Source organism: Humulus lupulus, chromosome 1 (genome assembly GCF_963169125.1).
Source record: "Humulus lupulus chromosome 1, drHumLupu1.1, whole genome shotgun sequence".
Lineage (NCBI taxonomy): Eukaryota > Viridiplantae > Streptophyta > Magnoliopsida > Rosales > Cannabaceae > Humulus > Humulus lupulus.
Genome location: NC_084793.1, coordinates 203123620 through 203147989, shown reverse-complemented (window position 1 = coordinate 203147989; position 24370 = coordinate 203123620). Strand labels below are relative to the sequence as shown.

Here is a 24370-nt window from a genome sequence, read left to right as displayed (position 1 = left end):
AACAGCGATACATGGAAAACAAGATGGATTTTTGCTTCCGAAGGCAGCTGAAGCTTGTAGGTTGTTGTACCAATCCGAGCCACTATCTTAAATGGAGCAAAAAATCGTGGGCTGAGTTTCTTGTTCTTCCTTTTAGCTATGGATCGCTGATGATACGGCCTGAGCTTAACATATACCAAATCTCCCATGAAAAATTGAACATCCCTTCTCTTACGGTCTACTTGTAGCTTCATCTTCTGTTGCGCACGGTGAAGGTTCATCTTGAGTAAGTCTAGAACCTCGTCTCTTGTGTGAAGTGTTTGCTCTACTGCAGATACTTTTGTGCTAGCAGGCTCGAAACACAACAAAGGAGGGGGATCTCGATTGTACACAGCCTTGAAAGGGGTCATTTCGGCAGCTGAATGGTATGATGTGTTGTACCAATACTCGGCCCATGGAAGCCGTTTTGCCCACTAAGTTGGCTTGGAGCTAATAAAACAGCATAAATATGTCTCTAGGTAGAGGTTTCCAACCTTAGTTTGTCCATCGGACTGAGGATGGTAGGCAGTGTTGTGCTTGAGAGCTGTTCCTTATAGGCGAAAAATTTCCTTCAAAAATAGACTCAAGAAAACTTTGTCGTGATCTAAAACAATAGACCGAGGTAGTCCATGGAGTTTGACAACTTCGCGAACAAAAACTGCTGCTACAATGACAGCTGAGAATGGATGGCGTAAAGCTATGAATTCCCAAATTTGGTAAGGCGATCCACCACTACAAAAATTGAATCAAAGCCATTGGACTTGGGTAGTCCCTTAATGAAGTCCATAGAAATATCTTCCCAAATCTGCATTGGGATAGGAAGATGATGCAGCAACCCATCTGGGGTTTGGGCCAAGTATTTATTTTGTTGACAAACGATACACTCGACAACAAAATTTTGAACGTGTTTCTGCATTCCTTGCCAAAACAGGTCGGCAGCCAGTCTTTGAAACGTCTTAAACACCCCAGAATGTCCTCCAACATTACTACTATGGTATTCTTGCAAAATGAGCGGAACAAAAGGAGAAGACAAAGGTATCACCAACCTACCCCAAAACTGCGAGCATCCTTGGATGTATGTATACCCCACATTTGCTGTCCTCCGTTGCACCTCTTGAATAATCTTGGACAGATAAGGATCAATTGCCACATGAGCTTGAATATTCGGTATTGAAATAACAGTAGGGACCGAAATGGCAATAAATTCCATTCCTTGGTGCACGCAATAAGGCATCTACTGCCTTGTTTTTTCCATTCCTAGTTTGTACTGTATCTCAAAGTCGTATCCCAGCAGTTTTGTGAACCATTATTTATGCTTGGAGGCCACCAAACGCTGCTCTAGTAGGTACTTCAAACTCTGCTAGTCTGTACAAACTAGAAATTTCCTTCCTAGCAAACAGGGTCGCCATTTTTTGACTGCCAAAACAATTGCCATGAGTTCCCGTTCAGAAACCGATTTTGTACGTGCCCTTGAAGACAAAACTTGGCTGTAGTATGCGATAAGCCTTTATTGTTGCATTAATACAGCACCCAAACTCGAGTCCGAAGCATGCGCTTCCAACACGAAAGGAGCTGAAAAGTCAGGCAAGGCGAGTACGGGAATCGAACACATAGCTAACTTTAGACGTTCAAAATCTTCCCGAGCTTCAGAATTCCAGCTGAAAGCGTCCTTACGCAACTGGTTTGTAAGAGACTTTGCAATGGTCCTGTTGACGCCGTTTTTCGTCAACAGTGAAAGAAGAGCACGAAAACAATAATCAGTAATGGCCAAAAAATACGATAATACAAACGAGATTTTTTACGTGGTTCAGCAGTTAAATCTGCCTAGTCCACGAGTCTTTGTTATTAAACTTAAGATGACCTCTGAAAATTCTTCAAGGATGAATTTTCCAGAGTTTTCTCTCAAGATCACAAAAATTCGGTCCCTTACAATGGTGCATGACCTCTCTATTTATAGAGAAGATTTCATAATACTCTCCCACATATTTCGGGAAGTTACTCTATATATGCAAATAAATTAAATGGCATTAAATGCCTGCAATCCGATATAAAAGGAAACGTCCCCTAAAGATCAGGGGGCGTATAACTGATCAAATAATATCCCTTGATTGTAGGGGATTTACAGTAATAAATGTAGACTGCGTCTCTTATAGATGACTCATTAGGATGTTCAAAGTTGTTATCCTATATCACCAAGGCCCTATTCTCCCAGGTTTCTTATTGACTTTCGAGCTATAACATCTCCCGAGGCCACATGACTTCGAGCTTGTACATGCGTCAGGCTCGGAGCCCCTGATCCGAGATCATCCCCAAGAACAGATGCACCTCGGGGTCTATCTTTCGAGCTTGTGAGGATTTTGAGGCTATCATCTTCGAAGTCGTCTTTGCTTCGCAGGCTCGATGTTTAGGTTTTGAATATATTCCAGACTTTACGAGTTCATTCATTATGAATCCAGCTTTCGAGGTCACAATTCTCATGGCTCGAAATCTGGGTATAACAGGTCCCATATCCCTTAACAAACTTACGGTAGTATCTCGTCAATCCGAGGAAGCCCCTCAAGTCCCTTATAGATTTACGGACTGGCCATTCCCTCACGACCCGAAGCTTGTTAGGGTCAGTTGATACCCCATCTGCTAAAATTACATGGCCAAGATATTCTATGTGGGGCTGAGCAAACAAACACTTCTTTTGATTGGCATACAGCCGGTATTTTTGGAGCTTATTTAAGACTAAGCTGAGGTGATCCTTGTGTTGTTACATAGTCTCACTATATACCAATATATCATCAAAAAATATGAGCACAAACTTAGGTAGGAAATCTCGGAACACCTCATTCATAAGAGCTTGAAAAGTAGCTGGCGCATTTTTGAGGCCGAAAGGCATGACTAGAAATTCTTAGTGCTCTTCATGAATTCTAAAGGCGATCTTCTCCACATCCTTGGCAGCCACCTGAATCTGATGGTAACCAGACTTAAGGTCCAACTTAGAAAAAATAGTGGCACCATATAATTCATCCATATAACTCGTCAATTACTGGGATTGGAAACTTATCAACAACCGTTTCTCAGTTCAAGGCACGATAATCAACACATAACTGCCAGCTACCATCTTTTTTCTTTACTAACAATACTGGACTGGAAAATGGACTGGTGCTTGGTTGAACAATTCTCGTGCGTGTAACGCCCTACTGCCTTAGAGCCATTACTAAGTGAGTTTAAAATGTGCAATTAACTCGCTATTCGAGGTTTTAGGACAAAGGTGTAATTAAACCATAATCAAAGTCATAAACTTGAGAATAAACCTTTCATTGAAAATTATAAAACGTTTAACATTTGGGATCCCAAAAAACATTGTTTAGAAATGTTTACAACTCAGAAATATAACTAGAGTCGACTAAACGACAAAACTTAAGTTTAGTACAAACATCCCCCAAAAGTACCTCTGGCCGTGGCAGCCAGGCAAACCAGACATGTACGCGCCGCACGTCACGCTCACCATACTCAAGGTTGATCGACTTTCCCCTTGCCTTTACCTGCACCATAGAGCACCTGTGAGTCGAAGCTCAGCAAGAAAACCCTCACAAGCAAATAATATATGCATATCAAGCACTTAACATAAAATCAAGCCATCATCAGGTTATACACGTACAAATATGCCGTCCCAAGCGCTTTACCAAGCCCTGGGTTCACGGTTTATCCCATAAGGATATCCTAGGTATCCTTTAGGGTCTTGCCCTGGTAACTCGCACTCCTCGTGCTAAACGCTACTCCCGGCCCCTTGCCGTTCTCGGCCTTCGCCGTTCCCGGCCATCACCGTTCCATCATTTATATACACACATGATATAACTAAATAGATATTTAAACACATATAAATTCAATCAAAGGGCCACGACCTGAAACACAGTCATATAGGGCCTCGCCCTGTAACACAAGCTCTATGGAAACAGTAGTTTTCTTACCTGCGTCCCGAGCTTCCCAGGCACCGATGTCCCGAGCACAGTTCCCTAGTCCGAGCCTCGCCGAAGCCCTAGTCACAACACATTAACAATATCCACCGATCAAGTTCTTATCCATTAAATAGCTTTAGATTATGGTTCTAGCCTCTGGGACATTGAATTCTATCAATCCGGGTGATAAAATCCATCCCGAGCCTTAACTATTGAATTCCCGAGCCTAAAACCTCTCTAGAACCCAAAAATGCACTAAGCGCTGCGACCCTAAGGACTCATGCCGCGACCCCCAGCTTAACCCGAGGACTTGCCTCAAAACAGCCTACACGCGTCGCGGCCCTTCCTGAAGGGCGCTGCGGCGCGACTTCAATTCGAGATGCCCCATGTTCTAAAAGGCCGCGGCTCAGCAAGAACAGCGCCGTGGCCCGACCCCTCAAGCCTTGAAAAACTCACCATTTTCACCTCAAAAACCAGTCCAATTATCCCCAGAATCAAGCCAACAATCCAAACTAATCATCACAGAGGTCATACTATAGATTCAGCAACAAAACCAAACAAGAACTCAAGCCAAAAACCTCATCAAACTCAAATTCAATTCTTCACCCAACACACATGCATACTCTAAGAAAACCAGCAGAAAATTCAAACACAATCCTTATAATTTAAAACTTACCCTTGCTGAATTGAGTCTCTGAGTTGATTTTCTAAGCCACAAGCTCCTAGCCTCCAAAGCTCTAGCTTGATTCCTAGCTTCTTCCAAGGAAGAAGATGATAGACAGAGTGAGGGAGAGGGAGTGGGTCGGGTTAGAGAGTTCCAAATGATTCTATGTTTTGTTTTATTTAACTTAAGTCTATAAGGTTACCTCAAGGCTCGGGGTACCAAAAACGTCCCCAAGGGAAAAATGGTAAATTTCGCAAATATTCCCTCCTAGGCATTCTAACCTCAAATATATCTCTAAATATTTATTTCCATAACCCGATAACCCCATAAAACATCTAATACCCAAAATACCCCTCGACTCGTCCCGAGTCGGATTTTCGACCCTGTTGTGACTTTCTAGCTAACTGCTCCCTAGGACTGTCTCGGGCTGTGCAACACAGATATATGGAAAGTTGATCACAATTATCATATTTATACCCTCAACGGGCTAAAATTACAATCATGCCCCTAATAACCAGACGGGGCCCACATGCATATTTAATTCACCTAACACATGCATTACTAATCACATATTCACACAAATTCACATATTATAACAATAATTCACTTATTGCCCTCCAGGCACACTAATCAAGGCCCTAAGCCTTATTAGCAAATTTGGGTCGTTACAACTATCCCCTCCTTACAGAAATTTCGTCCTCGAAATTACCTGAATATCTCGGGATACCACTCCTGCATCTCTGATTCCAGTTCCCAAGTCGCCTCCTCAACCTTGCTGTTCCTCCATAGCACTTTCACCAAGGCGATGGTTTTGCTCCGCAAGACTTTGTCCTTCCGGTTGAGAATTTGAACTGGTTTCTCCTCATAAGACAAATCCTGATCCAGCTCCAAATTCTCATAACTCAGAACATGTGTCGAATCAGACACATACTTCCAGAGCATGGACACGTGAAACACGTCATGAACCCCTGATAAGACTGGAGGCATCGCCAATCTATAAGCTACCTTTCCAACCCGTTCCAGAATCTGGAAGGGGCCAACAAATCTAGGGCTCAGCTTGCCTCGAACACCAAATCGTCTCACTCCCCTCAAAGGCAAAACCCTAAGGAACACATGGTCACCAACCTGAAACTCCACGCTCCTGCGTTTCAGATCTGAGTAACTCTTTTGGCGACTCTGGGAGGCGAGCATTCGAGCTCTAATCTTCTCAATTGCCTCATTGGTCCTCTGAACCGTCTCAGGACCTAAATACCTCCTCTCACCTGTCTCATCCCAATGGATAGGTGATCTGGGCTTCCTCCCGTATAACATCTCATATGAAGCCACTTCAACAGTCGCCTGATAACTGTTGTTGTATGAGAACTCAATCAAAGGAAGATACTTACTCCAAGATCCCCCAAAATCTAGCACACAGGCTTGTAACATGTCCTCCAATATCTGAATCGTCCTCTAGTCTGTCCATCTGTCTGAGGATGATAAGCGGTACTAAACCGTAACTATGTGCCCATAGCCTTCTGCAGACTCGCCTAGAACTTGGAGGTGAAGGTGGGGTCCCTGTCGGACACTATCGACCTTGGAGCCCCATGCAGTCGAACAATTTCCTTCACATATAGCTCAGTATACTGCTCCACAGTATAAGTCTTCCTGACTGGTAAAAAGTGGGCAGACTTGGTGTACCTATCCACGATCACCCGCATCGAGTCATGCTGTCCCACAGTCTTCAGTGATCCAACCACGAAATCCATGGCGACATCTTCCCACTTCCACTCCGGAATCCCTAGAGGCTACAGCAACCCTGCTGGTCTCTGATGTTCAGCCTTTACTTGCTGGCAAGTTAGGCATTTGGCCACATAATCCACCACATCCCTCTTCATGCCTGTCCACCAATACAAAGCTCTTAGATCCTGGTACATCTTTGTCGTACCTGGATGCAAGGAATAAGGAGTGGTATGCAGTTCATCAAAAATCTCCCACCGAATAACTGAATCCATCGAAACACAGATCCGACCCTTAAACTTCAGTAACCCCATCTCCGAGATAGAGAAGTCCTTAGCCACTCCGACTAAGACATTCTCCCTGTGACCTCTCAACTGGGAATCCTTCCCCTGCACCTCCTTGATCCTTTCAAGGAGCGTAGACTGAAGAGTGATGTTGGCTAACCGACCAACCACCAACTCTATACCCGCTCTAGTCATCTCCTCCGCTAGCTTACTGGATATCTGCCTTGAACTGTACAGCTGCCCTGGGCCCTTCCGACTCAATGCATCAGCCACTACATTAGCCTTCCCAGGATGGTATAAGATATCACAATCATAATCCTTAACGAACTCTAGCCATCGTCTCTGGTGCATATTCAGATCCTTCTGAGTAGAAGTACTTCAAACTCTTATGGTCGGTGTATATCTCGCACTTCTCACCAAATAGATAATGTCTCCAAATCTTAAGTTCGAATACCACCGCTGCCAATTCTATATCATGCGTGGGATATCTCTATTCATACTCCTTTAACTGTCTTGATGCGTAGGCCATCACCTTCCCAGCTTGCATCAACACACACCCTAAGCCCTGTCTGGAAGCGTCACAATAAACCACGAACTTCTCATTGTCCGTCGGCAGACTTAACACTGGCGCGGTGATCATTCGCTGCTTCAACTCTTTGAAACTATTCTCATATCTGTCTATCCAAACATACTTTGTATTTTTATTTGTCAGTTCTGTTAATGGTGTGGCTATCCTGGAGAACCCCTCAACAAATCGCCGATAAAACCCTGCCAATCCCAGAAAACTCCTCACTTTAGGAACACTGCTCGGTTTAGGCCAGTCTCTCACTACCTCAATCTTACTTGGGTCAACTAGAATCCCCTCCTTACTGACGATATGACCCAGAAATGTAACTTGCGGTAAACAAAATTCTCACTTGCTGAACTTAGCATATAACTTATGCTCCCTTAACCGTTGCAATGCCAGATGTAGATGCTGCTCATGATTTGTCTCTGACTGTGAGTATACCAGAATGTCATCGATGAACACAATCACGAACTTATCTAAATAATCCTTGAAAACCCTATTCATCATGTCCATAAAAGCTGCTGGGGCATTGGTTAATGCAAAGGGCATAACCAGGAATTCATAGTGTCCATACCTCGTGCGAAAAGCGGTCTTTGGTATGTCCTCCTCTTTGATCCTTAACTGATGGTAACCTGGCCGGAGATCTATCTTAGAAAACATTTTCTTTCCCTGTAGCTGTTCAAACAAATCATCAATCCTAGGCAGTGGATACTTATTCTTAATGGTCAACTTGTTCAACTCCCTGTAGTCAATAGACATCCTAAGAGATCCATCATTCTTCTTAACAAACAACACTAGAGCACCCCATGGCGAGAAACTCGGTCTGATGAACCCCAAATCTAGTAACTCCTGCAACTGAATGTTCAACTCCTTCAACTCTGTCAGAGCCATTCTGTAAGGTGTCCTTGATACTGGCTCCGCTCTTGGTACCAACTCTATAACAAAATCAATCTCCCACTGCGGCGGCAGCCCTGGCAAATCTGCTGGAAATAAATCTGAAAACTCGCATACCAATTTGGCCTCCCCCAGTCCAACTGACACAACCTTAGAGGTATCCACAACACTCGCTAGGAATCCTATGCAACCTTCCTACATCAGGTCCCTAGCCTTCAATGCTGAAATCATAGGTACCCGTGGTCCACTAGCTGCTCCCACAAATACAAAGGCTACCTCCCCTTCTGTTTCAAAAGTTACCATCCTGCGCTTGCAGTCAATTGTTGCCCCATAATTTGATAGCCAATCCATCCCTAGGATCACATCGAAGTCATCCATCGCAAGCTCAATCAGATCAGCAAACAATTCCCTACCATCTACCTTTACTGGTAAAGCTCTAATCCAACTCCTAGAGACTACCAGTTCCCCAGTCGGCAACAAAGTCTGAAAACCCCTAGCATACAGAGCACTAGGTCTACACACCTGTTCTATCACTATAGCAGATACAAATGAATGAGTAGCTCCCGAATCAAACAATGCATTATAAGAAGAACTAGCACTAGAGATCTGACCTGTCACAACTGAGGGGCTAGCCTCCGCCTCCATCTGACTCAAAGTAAACACCCTGGCAGGAGCGAGACCGTCGCCCTGCTTCGGCTCCTTCTTCCTGGCTTATGGGTAGTCCTTCTTCAGATGATTGGCACTCCCACAGAAAAACACAGGCCCTAATCCTGCACTCACCCTGATGTCGACGTCTGCACCGAGGACACACAGGAAAACTCCTCCAATTGTCACTTCTGCCCTGACAGCCACTAAAATCACCCCGTGCCCTCCTATCTGAACTGGGAGGAACAAAGGAATCTGGGGCCTTCCTCTTCTGCTCACTGGAGCCACTACCCCGACTGGATCCAATAAAATAAGGCCCTATCCTCCTGGCATCGTGCCTGATAGCGCTCTCTCTCCAAATCTGGTCCTCGGTCCCCTCAGCTGTAAGGGTCTTGTCTACAACTTGAGCATAGGTAGTAGTCTCTGGATCCAAGGTGGTCTTCACATCACAGGCGATCATAACATTCAATCCCCGTACGAACCTGTCTCTTCTTGCCGCATCCGTCGGCACTAGATCTAGCACAAACTTTGCCAAACAATTGAATTTCAGGGCATACTCTGTCACGGTCAACCTTTGCAGCTTGGACTGCAACACTGTAATACTTCTCATTAAAGATATTTCTGAACTCTCCCCAGGTCATAACTGTCACATCTTTCCTCTAAACTACTACATCCCACCAGTTGCGAGCATCCTCTCTGAACATGTAGCTTGCACAAGCTACCCTCTCGTTCCCCTCAACCCTCATAAAATCAAGAATGGAAGAAATCATATTCATCCACTGCTCTGCCCGCAGTGGGTCTGGTCTACCCTCAAAGGTGGGAGGATGCTGTTTTCTGAACCTCTCATACAATGGTTCCTACTTGTTCTCCACAACAAGTTGGACTGGCACTAGCGCCATAACTTGCTGAATTGGCAACCCAGTGAACTGTGGAGGGGCTTGTTGCCTCAACTGGCGGAGCTCTTCTTCTGTTCATTGCAGTCTTGCTTCCATTTCAGCGAACATCTGCTGCCAATTTTGTGGGGCAGGTGGAGGGTCCTGACCCTGGTTATCATCCTCGGCCCGACTGCCGCAGAGTCTAGATGATTGACGAGGCATCTCAACAAATATGCCTGCAATCAATGACGCCGCTCATTAGACATGACAACAACATCCAAAACCACCTCCCAATCACATCAGGCAACCATGAGCAACAATCCACACAACGCATAGATAGTATATAACACACAACGGGCCATGCCCTGACATCATGCATACATTAAATCATTCATCATGCTCTATATGGAAAAATCAGGCAAACATGGCATTTAAGCACATAATCAAACATACAATTCACTTATTACCAACAAACCCTGAGTCGAGCTTGCCACTGACAGTGAGCATACATGTTCGGTCATTCTCTAGAAACCATAAACCTTGGCTCTCTCTAATACCAAGTTGTAACGCCCTACTGCCTTAGAGCCGTTACTGAGTGAGTTTAAAATGTGCAATTAACTCGCTATTCGAGGTTTTAGGACAAACGTGTAATTAAACCATAATCAGAGTCATAAACTTGAGAATAAACCTTTCATTGAAAATTATAAAACGTTTAACATTTGGGATCCCAAAAAACATTGTTTAGAAATGTTTACAACTCAGAAATATAACTAGAGGCGACTAAACGACAAAACTTAAGTTTAGTACAAACATCCCCCAAAAGTACCCCTGGCCGTGGTAGCCAGGCAGACCAGACATGTACGCACCGCACGTCACGCTCACCATACTCAAGGTTGATCGACTTTCGCCTTGCCTTTACCTGCACCATAGAGCACCCATGAGCCGAAGCCCAGCAAGAAAACCCTCACAAGCAGATAATATATGCATATCAAACACTTAGCATAAGATCAAGCCATCATCAGGTTATACACGTATGGCCATGCCGTTCCCAGCGCTTTACCAGCCCTGGGTTCACGGTCTATACCGTAAGGATATCCCAGGTATCCTTTAGGGTCTTGCCCTAGCAACTCACACTCCGCGTGCTAAACGCTGCTCCCGGCCCCTTTCCGTTCTCGGCCTTCGCCGTTCCCGGCCATCGCCGTTCCATCATTTATATACACACATGATATAACTAAACATATATTTAAACACATATAAATTCAATCAAAGGGCCACGCCCTGCAACACAGTCATATAGGGTCGAGCCCTGCAACTCAATCATATAGGGCCGAGCCCTGCAACTCAAGCTCTATGGAAATAGTAGTTTTCTTACCTGCGTCCCGAGCTTTCCAGGCACCGATGTCCTGAGCACAGTTCCCTAGTCCGAGCCTCACCGAAGCCCTAGTCACAATGCATTAACAATATCCACCCATCAAGTTCTTATCCATTAAATAGCTTTAGATTATGGTTCTAGCCTCCGAGACATTGAATTCTATCAATCCGGGTGATAAAATCCATCCCGAGCCGTAACTATTGAATTCCCGAGCCTAAAACCTCTCTAGAACCCAAAAATGCACTAAGTGCCACGGTTCTAAGGACTCATGCCGTGGCCCCCAACTCAACCCGAGGCCCTACCTCAAAACAGTCTACACGCGACGCGGCCTTTCCTGAAGGGCACCGCGGCGCACCTTCAATTCGAGACGCCCCATGTTCTAAGGGGCCAAGGCTCAGCAAGAACAGCGCTGCGGCCCGACCCCTTGAGTCCTGAAAAACTCATCATTTTCACCTCAAAAACCAGTCCAATTATCCCCAAAATAAAGCCAACAATCCAAACTAATCATCACAAAGGTCAACTATAGATTCAACAACAAAACCCAACAAGAACTCAAGCCAAAAACCTCATCAAACTCAAATTCAATTATTCATCCAACACACATGCATACTCTAAGAAAACCAGTAGAATTTCAAACACAATCCTTATAATTTAAAACTTACCCTTGATGAATTGAGTCTTTGAGTTGATCTCCTAAGCCCCAAGCTCCTAGCCTCCAAAGCTCTAGCTTGATTCCTAACTTCCAATTAGTTTTCACAAATAGAACCTCCAAGCTTCCAAGGAAGAAGATGAGAGACAGAGTGAGGGAGAGGGAGTGGGTCGGTTTAGAGAGTTCCAAATGATTCTATGTTTTGTTTTATTTAACTTAAGTCTATAAGGTTACCTCAAGGCTCGGGGTACCAAAAACGTCCCCGAGGGAAAAATGGTAAATTTCGCAAATATTCCCTCCTAGGCATTCTAACCTCAAATATATCTCTAAATATTTATTTCCATAACCCGATAACCCCATAAAACATCTAATACCCAAAATACCCCTCGACTCGTCCCGAGTCGGATTTTCGACCCCGTTGTGACTTTCTAGCTAACCGCTCCCTAGGACTGTCTCGGGCCGTGCAACACATATATATCGCAAGTTTATCACAATTATCATATTTATACTCTCAACGGGCTAAAATTACAATCATGCCCCTAATAACCAGACGGGGCCCACATGCACATTTAATTCACATAAACATGCATTACTAATCACATATTCACACAAATTCACATATTATAACAATAATTCACTTATTGCCCTCCAGGCACACTAATCAAGGCCCGAAGCCTTATTAGCAAATTTGGGTCGTTATAGTGCGCAACATCTCTTCCATTAACCTCTCAATCTCATCTTTTTGAGCTTGGGTATATCGGTATGGACGGACAGAGATTGGAATAGCTCCCTCACAGAGAGTGATGGTGTGTTCTTAGACTCTCCTTAGTGGCAACCCTGAAGGCTTATCAAAACCCGACTGGTACTGCTGAAGAAGCCTTGAAATTATCTCTGGTGGTTGCTGAATCGTAGGTGGATCTAACATTGATAATGGACTAAGATGAATCGAAAATCCTTGCCCTTCGTGCTGCACCGTGCGAATAATCAACTTCAAGGAGATTAATGATTTACACGAAGTCGGGCCACCCTGTAAAGTCACCCACGAGCCGGCTACTTCAAATCTCATGACCATTGAGTGCCAATTCACTTGAATATTGCCGAGGGTCTCCAACCATTTGATACCCAAAATCACGTTATCACCTCCCAAGTATAATGGAAGAAAATCTGTCACCACTTGTAAAGTCCCCAAGTCCAGATTCACTTGTGAACAAATACCTTCTGTTCTTACCTTGCTTTCCGTGCCCAAAAGAACTCCAAAGCAAGTGGTGGCTGTGATTGGTAAGTTAGCTGTCTTAACCACCTCAGTGGAAATGAAATTGTGAGTGGCCCTGCTGTCAATGAGTATTGTAACCTGTTGCTGCCCAATCTTGCCTGCCAATTTCATGGTGTGTGCGGAGGATATCCCGACAAGGGAAAGAAGAGAGAAAGTTGCCAACGTATCTTATACTGTATCTTCAGTCGACAAATCTGGGGTAGGTGGAGGCGATTTCAAAGTCAAAGTTGTCTCCTCATCATCCATCATCAATAGGACCTGTAAAAATTTCTGCTCGCATTCATGGCCTTTAATTTTTTTTGTCACATTCGAAACACAGCACCCTGAGATTTCTTATCTTGGTATTCTGCTTCCGTTAGCCGTCATGTGAATGAATGCTTGGTCGGAGCTGATGCTTTCGCTTGCCCAGAGCCTGAGTAAGTCGCTGTGGTCAGAGCTGAAGAAGACATGGTCATCATGTTTCTGGCTGTGAATTGAGAGACAGAAGGCTTCACAACCGAGATGGGGCTAGGGCTGTATTTTAGGCTCAGTGCAGGTTGAGTGGGGCCCATTTTTAATATCAGTTGGCTTTCTTCTATCCTTTGGGCTGTTTCCATAATCTGGGCCAGGCCCACTGGTTGTAAGATGTGCAAGGCCCCCTTAACGTCTTCCTTTACGCCTTTGACAAAGATGCCTTCCAAGATGTGTTTAGGAACACCAACCACCCTAGACACCAGATCCTCCCATCTGACACGATAATCCTTCACTGTAGTATCCTGTACCATTGATAGCCACTCCTCCACCGTTGAACCCATCGGAACCGATCGAAATCTCAAGAGAAGCAATGTCTTATGAGTCACCCAAAAGTGATTGGCCGCCTCTGATTTTCCCATTGAAACCAGGAGAGTGTATCTCCTTTCAAACCTATGATAGCTGCCTCCAACATATGTGCCTCCGATAACTGATTGAGCAAAAAATACCGCTCTACCTAAAAAATCCAGCCATCCTGATTGTCCCCAAAGAACAATGGAAGTTTCATCCATGGTGGTCTATAGTCTCGACCATAACCGTGCTCACTGTGATGCCAGGGGTCTCCCGTCTGCGACAAGGGTGGAGGAATTGGACGATGTTATGCTAATTGTGGAACTGAAGTAGACAATACCTATTCATCGACAACCTTCCTCTGCCGATCATTGCTGGTCGTTGTGGCCTCCGTGCGAGGTTTTCCAGATGCTTGTAATATTTGAGTCATGTGACCAACTAGGAAATCAATTTTCGTCTGCATCGAAGCGAACTCAGATTTCAATGTGTCCATCTCTTGAGGAAGATGCTGAAAATTTGACTGGACCCCCCATTAGCTCCGATCGAAACCCGAGCTGTAAGTTCTCCAAGCGTTCATCAATGGCCTCCAATGGATTATCCTTCTTCGGTGCCATGATCAGACTGTCTTTGATACCAATTTGATAGGATTATCCTATACAAATCAGATATAACAGTAGTCAGAAAGAACCAAAATAAAAGAAAAGAGAAAATAGTGCCTCTGTGTTGAATAGCCTAGATTTCGAGAGCTAGGAATCTCTCCCAATATTGGTTACAACCAGAACAACCTACACACCCCACTCACTACTCAGTTCACACTTATTCCCTCAGCCTCCTCACCATAAGTCGTGTACCCTATAACTCCAATCCTCCTAACAAACTTTCATAGATATGTGTACCCTCTAACGACGTGTATCCTTTCCTTGCTTACCCCTCCGAGTATACACATACGTGAGGGGAGGTCTATCATTATGCTCACTTCCGGGAATTAACACTCTAATTGAACATTATTACGAAATACTTGGGGTGTTATTTACCGCACACTAATACAAAATTGTTCTTTCTCCTCTCTCTTTGATTCAATGAGTCTCTAACCCTCATATGCTTCTATACATGATACATCTGAAAGCATATAATCAAATGCCTTAATATTTTATTAATAGAAAGGTTTATACTATTTTATCTTTCTCTACTGAAAGTTAGTTAACTACTGCTACTCAACTACTCAGTCAATTTTTCAATGAATTTATCAAATTAAATTCAGATTTGAAAAAGTAACCAAGTGCAAGAATAATGAAAATGACACAATCATTTTTACATGGTTCAGCCATGATTTCTCACAACCTACTCCATGGGACCTAGTCCAGAGGTGAAGCAAATTCACTAAAATAATCAGAGTTGTTACAAATACAAACAACAAAACACAAATTAAAACTCCCTTCTAATTTGGTTTACAATCAACAAATAACTCCCTATTTTGTGAAAGTCTTCAAGCAACCAGCCTCCCACTGGTTTTGAATGTGGCTGGATTCCCTCCAGCTGCTAGAATCCCTCCAGCTACTGCTCAAGCTCCCCTTGAGACTTATCTTGAAATCCCTTCAAGGTTTACACCAAAAAACTTGAGATAAAACGGTGAGGATTCACCAAAATTCCATGGACAATGAACAATGAAGCATCAAGAGCTTCAGACCTTTTACAGAGAGTGTTTCTTGGAGAAGACACATTTTAGCTGCTTAAAAAGGTAAGGGAAACATGGACCAAACGAATATAAATGCCAGGGCTAAAAATAGAAAACTAGCTAAGCAAGTCATGTGCTGAAAATAGAAATCACGTGCTACTGGGTTTTCAGTGTTATAACATGAAAACAATGTTTAAACATGAAAAACAATGCATGACAAAAATAACACTTATGGCATGCATATGAACAGTGAACTGATTTATACTTTTAGCACACAAAGCTGACAAGAAATAACAGCAGACATATTTGATAACAGCAACTAACTAAATCAGATAAATTGTCATAACATGATACCAATAACAAAACCACCTGCTCAAAATACAATTAGATACCAACAGATAAAATTCAAAAGCAGCAATTAGTAAAAATAGTTCATACTCAGCTAAAAGGATGACAAACAATGGTAGATTACAAAAGAGAATCTAAAGAAACGCCCCCCCCCCCCCCCCCCCCCTCAATGTTCAAAGGGATATGCCAAAGCTGAACCACAACTACTTGGAGGAAGAAGATTGCTTCTTCTTCTTGCGACGCTTGAGGGTGCCTGGCGGCACAACAAACTCCCCCTAAGGGGCAGCGACAGGAGGCACATACTGGGTGTCAACAGGCCGGGAACCAGTGGCAGTAGGACTAGTGACTTGCTCCCCCTGAGATGGTGGTGCTTCCTTAAAAGAGTCATCAGCAGCGGAGGACGGGACTGAGAGAGGAGGCAGGCCAAGGTGACTAAGAACTGCAGACTAAAATGCTTGATTATGAGCTTGGGCTAGATTTGAAGGACCGAAACTCAATGCTGAGAGAATAAATCCAGTCAAACAAGCGATACTTCCATGAGGATTGTTTGACACCCAAGGAAGAGGCAGCCATAGGATTCGTAACTGAGGGACCTTTCTTCTTAGCTTTGGACCTAGTGGAGGCCAAGTTTATGGCCTTGAGAGAGAGACGGGTGTCCAAGCTTTTGGAAGGGACATCAGAGAAATAGTGAGCAATGCATTGAATCAGACAAGGAAGGGGAAAAATTCTAGATACCCCAGGCCACAAGGCAGCCTCCAAGATAACCTGAAACAGACAGTGAGGTAAACTGATAGAGTGGGAGGTACCCACGACAAAGAGAAAGCGAGCCAGATCAGCCCCAATCGTGGACTTGTGAGCGGTGGGCTACCAATTGAAGATAGCAACAACGTGCAAAATGTGGTAGAGAGGGGAGAGTTTAGTAGCAAGAACCGCATTGGAAGTGGGCCAAGTCAAAGAAGGGTTGCCAGTGAGAGTGTGAGCAACCTCATCCATGTTCGGATTAAACTCAGCAGAGAAGACAGGTGCATCAAGCAAGAGAAGGTGTAAACATTCTGTAATAACCAATGGAGTAAACAGATTCTAATTACCACACAAAAACACTTTCCAAAAAATTTCATGAACCGGATCAATAACATTAGCAGAAAGGTTAGAATAAAATTCATGGAACAAAGATAGACAGACTCTTTCCACCCGTGAAACTCAATAATTTCATAAAAGCCCAAATAAGTAAACTCCGAGTAATCCAACAATCGCTCAGGCAATAATTTTTGCAAATAAATAGTCTCAGTGAACTGATTTTTACAGGTTGCGTTCAGAAAGACGTTACCTCTAGATGATGAGGAGGCAGAAGCCTTGCCTTTGGAGAACTGAGAGGAAGACGGGGCCTTTGGGGCAAGGTGGGGGCACGAACTTGGGCTTCTTGGCAGGATGCAATGGAGGTGGAGAGTCCAGGGTGGACTCAGGCACGACAATGGGAGAGGGTTTCCATTTTCGAGCCAACGTCTTGACCCGACCAAGAGCCTTGGGCGGAGCAGAGGGAATGGTAGGGATTTGTTGGCGGGTGCGGGTGAGAGAGGCGATGCCAATGGGTTTAGGTGGAGGGGAGGGGGCATGGGGTGGTGGAGAGGGATCACAGAGTGGTGGGGAGGGTGGATGGGATGGAGGGGAGGGTTCACGTGGAGGAGAAGGGACAACCGAAGGTGGGGAGGAAGAGGGGTTGGTGGGGGTGGAGAGCACGATGTCAGGGAGGGAGGGTTCGAGATTTAGGGGCAGAGGAAGTTGGGTTTCAGGGAGGATGGGGTCTGGGTTAGTGAGAGCAGGGTGGTCGGGAGAGGGAGGGGCAGAGGAGTCAGAGGTTTCAGGGGACGGGGTGGGGAGGCGATTGCGACGGCGAAGGGTGTAGAGGCGTTTGACATTTGGAATCGACATCGTAGAAGAAGAAAGGGAAGGGTACGGGCTTGGGGAGAGGGGGAAAAAAACTGATACCAAAAAATATTTTGAATTGCTTTTGTTGTTTTTTTTTGTATGTAAATTTTTTGTTTATGTTGTGGCTTTTTTTTATTAAAAAAATGACAGAGAAGGGATAGAAACGACAAAACCAAAGACTCACAAGATACATATTTTTAAAATTTTTTTATATTATCTATATATATATTTTTTTAAAAAAAAGAAAGACCAACTGCTTGGATACAAGAGAACACACATAATTTGAAATATTTATGTGAGAACAAATAGCATGAAACTAGACACAATATAGACAGAGATAAACATCAACTTAAAAGACACAAAGCAAAATGAAAGACTTTCTACACATTGTTGAAACAGACATATATCATGTTGTAAGATAGACCTAATAGATGCACAAATGGGTCTTAATAAGACACAATATCAATCTCAGCAAGACAGATGCAGAGAAAGTCAATCTCCATTGGTGTGTGAAGTGTCCTCATGAGCTTCCTGTTATAGAAGTACTAGACAAACTCTCCCTCAAAATTATTATTAATTTTTGTATATTTCTTTTTTGTTTTTTTTATTTTTAATTTTTGTAGAAATCCTCTCAACAATTACCAATTAGAGAGCCAAGCACATATGTAGCACTCTCCACGAGCACACAGTCCTAAGTGAAGGAGCAAACTACACTGAGCAAAGTGACCCAATGGAAAATTTCACACTAAAACATAGGCATCTCTAATAGGGGATACAATTCAATGCAATAACCAAGACTGAGAAGACAAGCATCAAGTAAGACTACTACTGAGCATAAGCAAGCCTACATCACTTCAAGACATATGACTGTGAAAAGCAAGTTGAAGAAAGACTCACACATGTAGATAGTGAAGTTAGAAGATGAAATCTCAACCTATATTGCTTATTTTCAAATGCCACATGTGATCACTCAAACATACAAATTCCTATTGACTTTCTCAAGTGAACAAAAGTTTGGGAACTCAAAGCCTTTGTAAACAAATCAGCAAGTTGACTTTCAGATGCAACATGAGATAAGACAATAAGTTTAGACTCAACTAACTCACGAAGAAAGTGGTGGTAGATATCAATGTGCTTGGTACAAGAATGTTGGACAAGGTTTTTGGAGAGATTGATGGCACTGGTATTGTCGCAATAGATGGCCAGGGTGTTAAGACATAGGCCATAATCACGCAACATTTGTTTCATCCAAAGTAGTTGAGTGCAACAACATCCTGCCGCAATGTACTCCGCTTCAGCAGTGGAAAACGAGATGGGGTTTTGCTTTTTGTTGTGCCAAGAGACTAGGTTGTTCCCCACATAAAGACAGCCACCTGAAGTGATTTTTCGATCATCAAGGTTACCTTCCCAATCTAAGTCACTAAATCCAACCAAAGAAAGATTAGTATCACATGTGTACCAAAGACCAAAGTCAGTGGTACCAGCTAGGTATTTTAGAATTTATTTTACAGCAGTAAGATGCAGTTTAGTGGGGGAAAATTGATGTCTAGCACAGACCCCAACACTGAAACAAATATCAGGACGACTAGCAGTAATGTAAAGTAAACTGCCTATCATACTTCTATACAGTGTTGCATCAACCTTTTTACCTGTTTCATCTCTGATCAATTTGGCAGTGGTGCCCATAGGAGTGCGAGCATGTTTTGCATTTTCTAAACCAAACTTTTTGAGCATATTTTTGGCATTTTTTGATTGAGACAAGAAAATTCCATTATCTAGTTGTTTGATTTGTAAACCAAGAAAGTAACATAGTTCACCAACCATGCTCATTTCAAATTCCTTTGTCATTAGTTGAACAAAGGAGTGAGTGTGTGCCGAACAAGTGGATCCAAAAACTATGTCATCTACATAGATTTGGGCACAAACAATACTGGGATTAAAGGTTTAATAAACAAAGTTTGATCAGCATTACCTCTAGTATACCCATTATCAAGCAAGTAAGATGTAAGACGATTATACCATGCCCGAGGGGCTTACTTAAGCCCATACAATGTCTTGTTCAGTCTGTAGACATGATCTCCATGATAAGGATCCTCAAATTTAGGAGGTTGTGACACATAAGCCTCTTCCACAAGGATGCCATTCAAGAAAGCACTCTTGACATCCATTTGATACAACTTGAACTTCATGTAACATGCCACAACCAACAAGAGTCTTACAGATTCCAATCTAGCCACCAGAGCAAATGTTTCCTCAAAGTCTACTCCCTCAATCTGAGTATACCCTTGAGCAACTAATCTAGCCTTGTTGCGCACCACATTTCCCACTTCATCAGTCTTATTTCTGAATATCCACTTAGTGCCAATGATGTTAGCACCCAAAGGACGAGGAACAAGAGTCCTTACTTCATTTCTCTCAAATTGTTGAAGTCCATCTTGCATGGCAGATATCCAGTTCTCATCTTTAAGGGCGTCCTTGACTGATTTAGGCTCCAATGAAGAAAGATAACAAGCATTAGCAATTTCGTTTGCTAGTTTCTTTCTAGTCACCATCACATCATTTGGATTGCCTACAATGGAGGATAGAGGATGAATTTTGGGTATCCATGTGGGGTGGTCCCTTCTTCTGATGAATTATTAAATCTGAGGAAGCAATATTTTCTGGAATGGAAGACACATTGGAAGCCTCAGAAGTTTCAGTGGTAGCATCAATCTCCTCAATTTTAGATCCACTTGGTTCATCTGCAGTTCATGATGCAACAGGCAGAATGGATGTGTCAACAAGAGTGTGGATTTCTTCTTCTTCTGAGTAACTAGAAAAGTCTTCTAAGCCACTAAACACAACATTGATAGATTCCATGACAGCCTGGGTTCTCATGTTGTATATTCTGTAGGCACGGCTGTTTGTAGAGTACCCCAAAAACACTCCTTCATCACTCTTGGCATCAAACTTACCAAGCTTTTCTCTATCATTGAGAAGCACTTGCAACCAAACACAAATATAAGCCAAATTTGGTGTTCTGCCTTTTCACAACTCATAAGAGGTTTGTTTAGTACCAGGACGAAGATGCACTCTATTGCTAATGTAGCAAGCTGTATTCACTTCTTCAGCCCAAAGTCTCTTGGATAATTTCTTGGCATTTATCATAACCCGAGCCATCTCTTGAAGAGTTCAATTTTTCCTTTCAACAACCCCATTTTGCTGAGGAGTTTTCGGCGCTGAGAACTCATGAACTATCCCTTCTAGGTTGCAAAAATCAGCAAAGATGTTGTTCTCAAATTCCTTGCCATGGTCACTTCTAAGACGAATCACTTTCTTAACCTTTTCACCCTTTCAGCTTGCAAAAAGAGGCACAGTCCCTTGAAATTTTCAAAAGAGTTAGATTTTTCTCTAAGAAATCTAACCCAAGAGAATCTGGTGTAATAATCCACGCACACCATAACATATCTTTTGCCACTCAAACTTTCTGTTTGCATAGGACCCATCATGAAGCAGCTCTAAGGCTTTGGAAGTAACCAGAAATTTTAAGGGAGGATGACTACTTTTGACTTGTTGACCGAGTTTACAAGGACCACACACTTTGTCTTTCAATAGAGCCATGTTTGGAACACCTCTAACCACTTTTAATTTTACAAGTTTACTAAGATCTCTATAATTAAGATGACCTAACTTGTAGTGCCATAGTTTAGTTTCATCCGTCTTTGCCGCATTACACACTAAGTTAGTGCTTAAGAGATAACAATTGTCCTTAGATCTAATCCCTGTTAAGACATGAATTCCAGATGTTGAAACAACAGTTCAGTCAGTCTTGGAGAAAAGAACCGTGCACCCTTCATCCCAAATTTGACTAAAACTTATCAAGTTAGCCTTCAAACCTTCAACATAGAGTACATTTTTCGAAGGAGGTAAACCATGTAAATGCAACTCCCCTCTTCCCATGATCCGACCTTTGCTCCCATCACCAAAGGTGACATATCCCTCAACATAAGACAAAAGATTAGTGAGAAGATGCTTGTTTTCGGTCATGTGGCGAGAACACCCGCTATCAAAGTACCACTGGTCACTGTTACAAGCCAAAAGAGAAGTATGAACCACAAGAGCCTTAGTATGAGCATTCTTCTGTCTCCACTGTTTTCTTCCAACAAGAGAGACTTGAGCCTTATCTTTAGAGATGTTTATAAAACGAGACAAGTAGAAATTCAACTTGTAACATCTTGGACGAATATGACCATTTTTTCCACAGAAATGACATATAGGAATAAATTTTGCTGTGGCTGGAGAATTTTTAGGAGTAGCAAGAAATGAAGGGGTAATGGGAGGCATTTTTTTTAGATGAACTTGGAAGATCTTTCTTTTTGATAGCCAATGGTTGATTGAAACCAACTCCATGTTTCTTTCTAGCAAATTGACCAATTCCCATCATGTTGTCAAATAAATCTTCACCAACAATGTATGTCTCAATGGTTTTATTAGCATAGTCCAGCTTCTCCTGCATTTCTTCTAGAGCAACCCTCTTCTCTTCAATGTCCAAAGTGAGAAAATCGACTTTTCCTAACAAGTTTTTCCTTTCTTCTTCGAGTTCTCCCACTTTAATCTCTAGAATTTTAGCTTTCTTTATCACGCTAACCCATTGATTATACATTTGTTCATAGGTCGTTTGCTGGTCCAAGTCATCCTCATCACTACACACTCCATCTAAGTTAGTGTTTGAACATGGTGTTTCTGATGTCTTAACAGTGAAAGCAACAAAGTTTTCTTCCAAATCTGAACTATCCTTTTCTGCAGCCTTTTGATCCTCTTCACTGTCACTCCAAGTTGCTGCCAGAGCTCTCCCCTTTTTCTTCAAAGTGTTTGCACACTCAGCCTGTATATGCCTGAAGCCTTCACACTCACGACATTGAATACTCTTTGGATTTCTCTTTTCTCCCACATGAGTAGTCTTTCGAGGAAAATTTGGTAGTTTTCTTGAGTTTTATCCTTTGAAATCATTGCTGCCTTTTTTCATATTGTTCCTCAGAAACTTAGCATAATTTTTGGTGAGCAGTGCAACCTTCTCCTCATCTAAAATCTCAAGAGAATCTCCTACAAAAATATTTTCGGCAGCTTTGTGAGATAAAGAAACTCCACTAGAAACCCTTTTTTCTTTATTTTCTTTAGACCACCTTTTCATAGTGAGTTCATAGTTCCACAATGATCCAATCAGCTCATCCAAATCAAGGGTATCAACATCATGGCATTCCTCAATGGAATTAACTTTTGACTTGAACTTCCTAGGGAGAGCTCCGAGAACCTTCCTTACAAGCTTGGAGTCTGAATAAGTTTCACCTAGAGCAAAAGATTCAGTAGTAATATCACATAATCTAGCATGAAATTCAGTGATAGACTCATCATCTGTCATAGTAAAATTTTCAAATTCAGTTGTGAGAGATCTCAATCTAGAATTTTTGACATTTTTTGTTCCTTCATTTTTAGTTTGCAGCTTATCCCACGCATCCTTGGCTATTTCACAATTTGTTATAGCCTTCATTTGACTCACAGAAACAACATTAAATATAGCATGAACTCCTTTAGAGTTCCAATTAGCTTTTCAACCTCAGCCGTAGTCCATTCTGACACGGGCTTTTGTTTAGTGTCCTCACCATCCTTGATGGTAGGTGGAGTCCAGCCGTCAACCACAACACTCCAAACACGCTCATCCATAGCTTTGAGAAAAGCTCTCATTCGAGCTTTCCAACAAGCATAGTTGGTTCCATCAAGCATGGGGGTTCTAGTAGTAGACCCGCCTTGTTTGAAGCAATCTATCAATACAAACACAGCAACAAAAATAACACACTCACACAACCCCTAAGGAACCAACTCACACGATAAGTAGAGTAGAAGCAAATAAACTAACTAAAGACAAGCAAGGATCAATACACAAGCTCCGGTACCAAATGGAAGTTAGTTAACTACTGCTACTCAACTGCTCAGTCAATTTTTCAATCAATTTATCAAATTAAATTCATATTTGAAAAGTAATCAAGAGCAAGAATAATGAAAATGACACAATCATTTTTACATGGCTCAACCATGATTTCTCACAACCTACTCCATGGGACCTAGTCCAGAGGTCAAGCAAATTCACTAAAATACTCAAAGTTATTACAAATACAAACAACAAAACACAAATTAAAACTCCCTTATAATTTAGTTTACAATCAACAAGCAACTTCCTATTTTGTGAAAGTCTTCAAGCAACCAGCAACCAGCCTCCCACTGGTTTTGAACGTGGCTGGACTCCCTCCAGCTGCTGGATTCCCTCCAGCTACTGCTCAAGCTCCCCTTGAGACTTATCTTGAAATCCCTTCAAGGTTTACACCAGAAAACTTGAGATAAAATAGTGAGGAATCACCAAAACGCCATGGGCAATGAACAATGAAGCATCAAGAGCTTCAGACCTTTTATAGAGAGTGTTTCTTGGAAAAGACACTTTTTAGCTGCTAAAAAAGGTAAGGGAAACACGGGTTATAACATGGAAACAATGTTTAAACATTAAAAACAATGCATGACAAAAATAACACTTACATCTACTTTGTTTTTATACTAGTTTAAATCCTTAGTGTTAAATAATTGCACATTCGACCTTTTGTTTTGTAAAAAAAGAAAAAAAAAATAGAGCCTTGGACTAGAATTTGGTTAACATATTTCTGAATAAGACTAAAATTTTGTTATGCAC

The 24370-nt window shown here is 42.5% G+C and overlaps 1 protein-coding gene across 1 annotated transcript; it reads right to left on the bottom strand.

Moving 5' to 3' along the window:
• Nucleotides 1-20826: 20826 nt before the first annotated feature.
• Nucleotides 20827-23726, bottom strand: LOC133827603 (uncharacterized). Its single transcript, XM_062258832.1, has 7 exons — nucleotides 23714-23726; nucleotides 23248-23453; nucleotides 22706-23176; nucleotides 21994-22519; nucleotides 21531-21818; nucleotides 21235-21416; nucleotides 20827-20985 (listed from the first exon to the last, which is right to left on the bottom strand). The coding sequence occupies exons 1-7, from the start codon at nucleotides 23724-23726 to the stop codon at nucleotides 20827-20829; spliced, it is 1845 nt and encodes a 614-aa protein (XP_062114816.1).
• Nucleotides 23727-24370: the final 644 nt, after the last annotated feature.

What these genes read in the sequence shown, in the direction of transcription:
- LOC133827603 (XM_062258832.1), bottom strand. An exon ending in CAGAATGGACTACGGCTGAG is followed by an intron (nt 23,177 to 23,247) that starts GTTGAAAAGCTA and finishes AGTCAAATGAAG; the next exon opens with GCTATAACAAATTGTGAAAT. An exon ending in CAAAAAGAAAGATCTTCCAA is followed by an intron (nt 21,819 to 21,993) that starts GTTCATCTAAAA and finishes ACATCTCTAAAG; the next exon opens with ATAAGGCTCAAGTCTCTCTT.